At 39.5% G+C, this 9,482-nt stretch overlaps 1 protein-coding gene across 2 annotated transcripts; it reads right to left on the bottom strand.

Annotated features, from left to right (window-relative positions):
• Nucleotides 1-293: 293 nt before the first annotated feature.
• Nucleotides 294-6,691, bottom strand: nek2 (NIMA-related kinase 2). Of its 2 annotated transcripts, none has more exons than XM_066706605.1 (9): nucleotides 6,391-6,691; nucleotides 5,484-5,701; nucleotides 4,942-5,182; nucleotides 4,656-4,738; nucleotides 4,115-4,241; nucleotides 3,804-4,023; nucleotides 3,522-3,576; nucleotides 3,193-3,269; nucleotides 294-1,881 (listed from the first exon to the last, which is right to left on the bottom strand). In XM_066706605.1, the coding sequence occupies exons 1-9, from the start codon at nucleotides 6,484-6,486 to the stop codon at nucleotides 1,673-1,675; spliced, it is 1,326 nt and encodes a 441-aa protein (XP_066562702.1). In that variant the 5' UTR covers nucleotides 6,487-6,691; the 3' UTR covers nucleotides 294-1,672. The 2 variants fall into 2 exon arrangements, with proteins under 2 accessions (XP_066562702.1, XP_066562692.1); XM_066706595.1 differs by having other exon boundaries at nucleotides 294-1,884; nucleotides 6,391-6,689.
• Nucleotides 6,692-9,482: the final 2,791 nt, after the last annotated feature.

The raw sequence follows: 9,482 nt of genomic DNA, 5'->3' as shown, positions 1-9,482 counted from the left end.
GTTCCTTCTACTGACTCGCACTACAGTATTTGAAACAACCCTCATTAGAAAAAGGGTTGTTTATTTATGAGAAACACAAGGTGTTGTTTCTCCTGGTTCAATTTAAACTGAACCACTGGTTCTCTTATGAATGACAGGAGAACTGTATTTGAATGTCATTATTACTCTAATCATCAATCAAGCAGCAAAGTAGGATTTAAGCCCTTTAAATTACTCTCCAGTAAATTATTGTTTTGTGGAGTGGAGACACCTTGTGGCACTCAACTGTTATTGTTACAGATTAGGAAAAAATACACATTTGAAGTTTGCCTTTTAATTACTCAAAGAAAAAAGAAAAACTATTATATTAATGTCTCTTCCAGAAATACATTTGTATACAAAAATAAATGTTATTCCTTTTAAAAAGGACACAGCATTGAGATCAATCACAGAGCCTGATAACTGAAGTGGTTCACATTCTAACAATAACACCTGTAATCCATATATAAATAAGTATGAAGGAAATAAAATCCTGTCTTTGCAATAGATAATTGAAAAAAAGCCCCTATCATCAGCTACAAGAACTGAATCTCACTGTCCACAAACACATTATCCCAGGTGTAAAAAAAAATGTTATATAGTGTGCTGCAAAGGAAGAGTTTAGTAGGTGTTCTCCTATGCTAAAATTGATCAAATTAATGGAATTAGATGAACAAACACATCAGTGTCAGACTTACAGATTTTAGTGTCACTTTGAAACTAATCAAACTTCAGAGAGAGGGGAATGTGTGTGTGGGGGGGGGAAGTACCCTACAACTTTAATCAAGATATTCTGAGCCCTAGTGAATCAAAATAAATATATAGAAAGGGTGCTGTAGTTTGGTTTTAGTTTGCCCTACTCTATAAAGGATTAAGTCCTTTACAAATGCTTTGGTGAAATTGTTAAGTCTCTCTCCACACTCTTCTTACACTTACAAAAACTTTCAGTAGTTTCAAACATTGCCCTCAGTTTGCTAATGCAACCCCCCCGGGCCTTCGGTCCTTTAACTTTCTCACCTACCCAACCACAAACAATAGTTTCTCATGCATTTAGAATTAAGACTGTTGCAAACAAATTATGATCTAGTGCCAAGGGATTTGGTCAGATGAACATGATATGCAACCAATCCATCTTCTACTGCAAAGTCACAAACCTCACCTTGAAGCTAATAAAAGATTCAGACATCCATACTCATAAAATGTCCTCAATAAAAGGGGGTTAACAATATTACATTTGGAAAAAGCTGCTGAACTTTAAGAAAGGAACATAAAAGGTGCAGGTGAAGAGTATACTTTACAGACCATAAAGTACACACAATTTAAAATCATAAGTGTAACAGAACACAGCCCTTTCATGATGTCAATTCCCCACCTTAAAAAGGTGAACTATTGCATTTTACAGCAGGGAGTATGCATTTATATTCATGACTCCACTAAAAACTTTAATGATCCTGTGCTGCTTATTAAAAACTGAAAACAAAATACTTCATCCATCCATCCACCACATAAGTTGTTTTAACATGTTCCCCATGTTATGAGGAATACAATCAAACATCACTTATTAGCAGGTTAAAACAGTACATACCCTAAAACAAAAAGTTCTACAAATTCACATTCATGGTCCACTACCTAACTGAATGCCGTGGCTCATCCCTTAACGGATGCCCAGGATCTGCCTGCTTTGGAACTGGTAATTTCTCTCCACTTCACACAGGGCCTGAGCACGAAGATTTGCTGCCTGCAACCGTTTCTTCAGCTCCTGGTTTTTGCCTTTTGCCAGCTTGTCGGGTTTCCTGTTCTCTTTACTGTCTCCAGCAAAATGGACCTTCTTTTTTCCAGGTGAAGGGTTCTCTTCACACTCATCTGCTGTGAGAAAAGATCAATTCAAAACCTGCCAGTGCATAAACCACTTTAAAGAGCATTCTAATTTTGAGCACATGAAGGTGGCTATATTTCCATCAAATGCATCTCCTTCAAATGTTTGAGCTTACTTAGGATCCCATCTTGGCAACTGTTTGAGTGACAGACATTGAAACAGATTTTGTATACATCTTTAATTTCACATCTATGGGCTTTCAAAAGCGGAGACCCGTAAGAATGTAAGCATTTCCCCAAAAATATGTATAAATAAATTCCATCTTACACTGTCTCACAAGTTAATTGCCTATGGGGCTATAGGCAATGCAATTTCATAGGGTCTTTATGTTGTGTTTTTTTTTTTTTTTTAATTCATGGCTCTCAAACGTAGTGGGTGTCAAGAACAGGATGAAAAAAGTCAGTTTATGTTGCAGCAAAACCCTCACACAGAGTTCCTGCAATAACACTAGTACAGCTATATCTGCTATGAATTGTTGATGTCAACCCATTACGCTGCATCTAAACATTACCTCTGTTCTTGCACTCTGAACTTTTAAAGTGCAGTTTTAACTAGGGGTTATTTATCATTATCATTTTATTCTAAAACACTTACACCTATAACTAAAGCTTGATCAAAAATCAACTTTAACCCACTCATGAATCATATCTTGATTTGTAATTATAAAAAGGCTTCCAACAATAAATTAAACTGTGATAGGGTACAAAATTTGTATTTTACAATTCACAGGTAGGTCAAAGTTTTGACTTGGTGTAGCCCCTAATCCAATTTTAAATTTTGTTTTTCAAAAGGAACTCAAATTTGACATTTTAAACTAAGCATTTAAGAAGTTCACATCCGATACAGAATGACTTGTAAGTGTAGACTGCTGTCATGGTAAGCTATTCCAGTGCAGATGTAATGCTACACCATTACTAAAGAACGGGGACATGGAAGGTGTCCTAGACACTGATTTTGAAAATCAGTCCAATAAAACACTGCCCCATGGCGTGCTCTTGTTTTCACTGCCAATCAGAAAACAAACTGCCATGCTTGGCAAACTCATCCATTAACCATAATATTTACACTGTGCACATGTAACAGGGCTATATTTAAACCCATCATCACAGCACAATAAGAGATCCAGGAGTCAATTACCCACCCTCCCCACCAATACATGCATATTTAAAAAGGCTTAAAATCTCTTTATTTAAATGTATATATTGCACAAAACACTTTAAAAACACATGACTAAAATATAAATCCCTATTTGAATTTTTCTACACATAATCGAGTCACAGGGCTTTTGCAATTCATACCTAGTGCATTGGAATAGATTTCAGAGAGGATCTTCTGTTGCTTTAGCTGGTTGTAGTTCTTCATCAAGCTCTGAGCCCTATTAAGAAAAAAAAACAATATAAATACCAATGCTTTAAACAGCCAAACTAGTACTGATAGTTTGGAAAAGTCTCGATTATTTTCAGATGTCTGTTTCAGTATTATTGGTATTTTAAATTGCTATTGTGAGACCATTGGAAAAGCAATCTGAATCAGGTATAATCCACTAGTATTTAAAGGAAACCAAAGTTCTTAAACATCTCCGTTGTCTACGTAGCCATGGAACGTTGCTAAGGAACTCAAAACTTACCTTGCAAGCTTTTCATCCGAGAGCCTTTCCCGAATACAAAGTTCTCGCTCTCTTTCTGAGAGAGAAATGAAAGGAATAAAAACCCATCAGCAAGCTTTTAATAAAACTAAATTCACAATGTGGCAAGTTTTTTTTTTTTTTTTTTTTTTTTTAAAGGGACAGGAGAATACTTCCAAGTGGGAATGTGACCCACCCCAGCACTTTACACCTGCAGTTTGACTGCCAGCTGCCAGTCAACAGTAACAAGCATGAGAGTGAGTAACGGGTGCAAGATGCCCTTACGCTCCAGCATCTGCTCCCGCTCTTTCAGGGCGCGCTCCCGGGCCTGCAGCTGCTGCTCCTTCAGTCTCTGCTCTGCCGCGGATAAGTCTGTAGGCTGTGGCGATTCGGCCTCCGTGGACCTCCTCCGATTGCGCTCGCTGTTTTTCCTCAGCTCCTCCGCCACGACATCCACGATCAGGGGGTTCTGAATAATCGACTCAACCGACGGCCTCAGATAATCCTATATATGCACACAATTTAAGTCTTGTATAATAAGAGTACTAGTAGTACAAGTTCCTCAAATCACTTGATGCAGTAACTAAAATACTGACCTTCAGATTCAGCATTTTGGACAGGAGAGCGTTAAGGTCTTCGGAGTATCGATAAGGAATCCGTCTGAACTTCCCTTCTCGAATCTTCTCAGCCAGATCCTTTTGATTATAGGCGGTGAACGGGGGTCTGGAGAAAAACATTGACATTACATGGAAACAGAATAGACCTTGAGTCAATTTCAGGTACAATTCTGCTTCAGGACTGAAATTAAATTATTTCCATGAAGAGGGATCCATGGCCTGGAAAGCTTCCACTATTCACACCTAGAGGAGGCTCAAGTTAGCACAACCAATTCAAAATCAAACTGGGGATCTGAACGATTTTTATTCAATTTTCGATTAACACCCAAGGATTGGATCATGCAAGCACCAAATAAGGCATAGGGAAATTATTTTGCTCCTTGTTCTGCAGTGGATCAAGGGTTCAGAACCCCATCTGAAGTTTACAAAAGGAAATCTAATTTCAGCAACTAGTTGGACTAGTATGGTTCCAGTTCATATTTCACTTGTTCTTAAGGTTATAGAGAACATGGATACTCACGAAAGTGCACAAAGCTCATACATCAAGCATCCAAGAGACCAGATATCAGATTTCTCATTGTAAGACATCCGATTTATTTGCTCCTGCAAAAGACAAAAAAACAAACAAACATGGAATCTCAAATATGAATTGGTCAGAAAACGACACTATTAGAATTTAGACTGAGCTATAGTCCAGACAAGATCTTATCTGGGCTTTGGCAAATACTGCAGACATTTTTCCTGTATTCCCACTCAGTCTAAATAATTCCCAGAAGACTGTCTATAGGTAGTTGAATGAAACTCACCGGGGACATGTAATATGGTGTTCCCACAAATGTTTTGGCGAAACTGGTGTCGTGATTTAATATTCTAGCCAATCCAAAGTCTCCAAGCTTGACATTCTGTTTGACGTCAAGGAAGATGTTGGCAGGCTTGAGATCGCGGTGCAGGACAGTGTGCCCCCCATCGCTGCGTCTATGGCACTCCTTCAGTGCCAGAACCAGCTGAGCAAGGACTCGCAAAATTAACTCCTCATCCAGGTATCGCCTGAGGAAGGAGAGAGAGATGCCATCAGGTATTTGTTTCACAAAAAAAAAAGAAAAACTCCCACCACACAATTTGCTGTCATGCTTAAATTTGGTAAATGTAGTTGATAAATGAAACCTAAATATAAAATGTAGGCTAGTAGGGTTTATGCAAGGATAGGCCAGAATAGAATGACATTTATATGGGGCACTTGCAGCTTTAAAACAAGTTTCTACCTATATATTCCAGTTATTCTTTTTACACTGCATTTGAGGCAAGACAACAGTAATGCACACACAATGCTTAATGTATACACACAGACCTCTCTTTAACACATTTGTTGATGAGACTGGACAGGTCTCCCCCCTCACAATACTCCATGACGATGTACAGCGTGGTGTTGGTCCGGTCGATGATACGGTCATAGTAACGGACAATATGAGGGTGCTTGAGCTCCCGGAGCAGATTCACTTCCGACACCAGCATCTGCTTCTCGGCCTCCGTCATGGTGCCGTAGTCCAGCTCCTTCCAGACCAGGAGCTGCGAACACAACCAGACCAGAGAGAGAGGCAGCCAGGGACAACACCTGCTCGTGAGCTCGGGAGAAACGAGAGGATCCGAGAACAGACCAAAATGTGACATCATTGAGAGTGAAAATGTGAAAAACAGCAATGGGCCAGACAAGGCAAGAAGAGATCAAAACTGGACTAGGGAAGCTAGTGACTGGGGCTCAGGAGATGGAGACTCAGAAGATGGGGGAAACACTTCACAGGCATGACATGGAAAAGAACTAGATCAACGCAAGTGGAAACCTCTTCAGGAGGACTTCACCCACTCGATCGATATGGGCTCATGGTGACCCACAGAGTGCAACTATACTTTTGAAGACTATCCCCCTTTAGTCTTTTGTGCTCATTCTCTAGATTAAATGGATGAAAGGGAGCCTGGAAACCTGAGCGTCACATTAAAAAGCATACAAATCAAAAGGGGGGGTGGGGGGATGGGGGATACCATGCAAATCGTCAATTGGTTGGGGAACATGACACACTAATCAAATCGTAAAGGACTTGCAATTGCAAAACAATGACTACTGCTGGCTTACTATGGGCTGGATTTCCACAGCCACATTAGCACAGTAAAGACGGCCCAGCGTTATGAGGCGACACTGCTAGACCAGCGCTGTGAAATCGGCCACAAAGGTGCAGGCAGGTAACATTAGCGACACGTACCTTTCCGTCAGCCTTTCTTCTGATCTTCTGACACCTGCCATAGGACCCGGACCCGATGGTGTGCAGGACCTCGTAGTCCTCCACACGGGAAGGCATTGCCGCAGCTGGCTCTTTGCAAAGGCGAACCGAAACTCTAACCTCCGGTGTACGGCTAGATATTTGTGTTGCAGTAACTCATTTAACGCATTAGTGACCTTTTAAAAACAATACTTTAAAAAAAAACGGCGCCCGCTTGTTCCGTTTCACAATAACACCAGCACGCTCGGCAAAGACCAGGAAACCAAGCTTTAAAATTGGTGTCCTTCATGCGCCATCCTGATTGGCCGCTTCGGGAAACGAGCCTCATTCCTATTGGCCAACAGAATGATGCCGCTTTAGAACTCACAGTTGGTTGCTAGGCAACTAAAGACCGCGAGACAACGGCGCGAATTCAGAGGGGGGCGTCTTAAAGGAGATGTTATTAATTACAGTCGGCAAAGGACATTTCTCACCGCCCTTGTGACGACAGAGAGCTGAGATTTGCACAGGACAGATGCACTGTAGTCCTGCTGTCGGAAACTGTTACAGTACAGTACAGGACTGTAAGACCTACAGTGATGTGCAAAATCTATAGCTCCCTGTTCTGACACATTCCACTATGCTGGACTGTTATTGGTTTTATGTCTCTATTCATCTGTAATGAATTGACTGGTGTATACAGTTTCTCAATCGCTTGGGCGTATTTATCAAACGTGTTGCAAACTGACACATTTCGTTTGCAAAAGGCACTAAAACTCTCAAAACACCACATGCATGTCACAAACTAAATGAGTCCATCAACGCAGTATCATTTGTCATCTATAGTTTCACAATGGCACAATACATATGAATTATGAGCATCAATAATATGTGGTCAGTCCTGAGTGCATGCTCTCTTTGTCTGTGGTCTCCTTGTCTGTCAAATTAGCGAAAATAGTCAACATTTCACCAAAGCATGAGCTCTGTTCATGCTCTCTGGGTGACCCATATAAAGAAGACCAAAGCAGAAGGAATTTTACTCAACAGCTAAAAAATACTTTAACATTAACAGTAACGTTGTAGAGGGCAGTGGCGTGTCCTCTGGGACAGGGGGGCGTTTGTAGGGGACACGGGTCTTTGGCCCATTTGATCTGTGTGTATCACTGATATTAACCTGCATAGTACCATAAGAAAATACCAGTTCAAGCAAAAAGACTCACATGCAGTTTCTTCACTTTCAATTCTAGTTTATTTTGTGACCACAAGGTGGCAGCAAAATAAACTTACAATCTGGAGGCCACAGAGCACAGAGCAATGTTTCTGTAGTTAAATGCAATTAATGCAAAATTAAAGGCACCAGGTCCAATTTGCTTTCTGCTCATATTTCATGTCACATTTTGATTAGATAAGGTTTGCTTTTATTCATAAATAATAATCTTACCTCCTTACTTTTTACACAGTTAATAATGCTCATGTTCTTAATTTATTTCACTTAGAATGTTTTTTTTTTTAATACTTTTAAAATAACTATCAGAAACATATTTATTGGAAGGTATCACATAATAGGTACATAAATAGATACATCAGGGCCACTAGTAGTCAGTAATGATATTACATGTTACTTTTTGCATTTAAGTATGATTTATCTGGTAGTGTCTTTTTGTGCGATTTGTACAGAGTAGAAGTGAGGAGACCAAAGAGAGTGAAAAGAAGATTTAGATTAAGTGAATAGTATCATATCTGACGTCTGATGAAAAATACCTGAGACTTGCTTGCTTGTTCTAGTTCTGCTGTGTCAAACCTCCAGATGAACACACAAGGGTTATGATGTTAAAAATCAAGCTGCTTTCCATTCCAATATCTGCATATGTGAAGTTTGAAGGACTCAGTATGGAAGACTATTATGAATTATAGACTTAGATCATCCACAGCTGTATTAGAGATATGTTTCCATATGCATATTAAAATATCAAGGACTAAGTTATCAACTAACAACATCCTTGTAACTTCGCCCTGGGTACAAGCATCTGCTTAGAAATAAATTATAACAAAATAATAATAGCACAATTATGGAACGTGAAAATGATTAAGTTGTCTTAAGCTTAAAGCAACTAAGCAGAGAACATACTGTAGCTGTTAAAAGATAGTGAGCAAAAGCACAACACAAACAGGTTTGTCAAGTGGACAGGTGTATCTGTTAACAATACTGTTCTCCCTCCAGTGTTTGTTTGCCCTACACTAACATAGGCATGCTTTCCTGCCCTAGGTGTGTGCAGAAACACAAGTGGCATAGTTTTGCAAGAGCCCAATTTGTGTTAGACAGTCACCTAAATGATCAAGTGTATACTGCATGACATATCTGTGCATTCTCCTGAGTGCTTGTGCCACTTACGTCATTCTCAGACATGTGAGCAATACCTCGCTGTGAAGCAGTGGGCTTTTTGACAAATTAATCCAGTCGAACAATCACCTTACACTCACACTTAGGAAATTCATTGCAGGTGAAGTAGGTTAAGAGAGACGAACAGGACAATGACCTTGTCTGTTTATTTATTGACTGCTGTTTGACACTTGCAAGATCATTTAAAATAGAGTCACGGGAAATTCTAATTCCTTGTTAAGGACATTTAGGACTTGCATCTTCACAAGATGTATAGGGCAACATCTTTGTTTTATTTAAATGTTGTTTGCTTTTTTTACTGTGAAAATGTGATTTTTTTTAATGAAATTGGTCAAGTAAAAGCTTTTTATGAGTCTAATCATCATTCATTCTTCCAGTCATCAGTAAAGGTGTTGCAGTTTATGCAAGTAAGATCTCCAATGGCAAGTTCCAGGTTGAAGAACAGGGGGAAGACTGTGTCAATGCACTCCCAGGAGTCCCTGAAGAGGTTTGGTAGTGCAGGGGGAAAGCCCTTGACATAATTGTTCTACTGACTATGAAGGGAGCCAACCGTATGTGTTGAGGAAATGGTAATTAAGACATATGTTAATAGATATCTGCAGATGTGTATTTTTTCTTCTTTGTTTTTAGGTATTATTGCCTCTTTTTAAGTTAGTACCCCATCTGATATGCATAGTTCACAGATAACAGTTTT

Source organism: Amia ocellicauda, chromosome 1 (genome assembly GCF_036373705.1).
Source record: "Amia ocellicauda isolate fAmiCal2 chromosome 1, fAmiCal2.hap1, whole genome shotgun sequence".
NCBI lineage: Eukaryota > Metazoa > Chordata > Actinopteri > Amiiformes > Amiidae > Amia > Amia ocellicauda.
The sequence above is the reverse complement of the archived record's forward strand: the minus strand, read 5'-3'. Positions and strand labels throughout refer to the sequence as shown.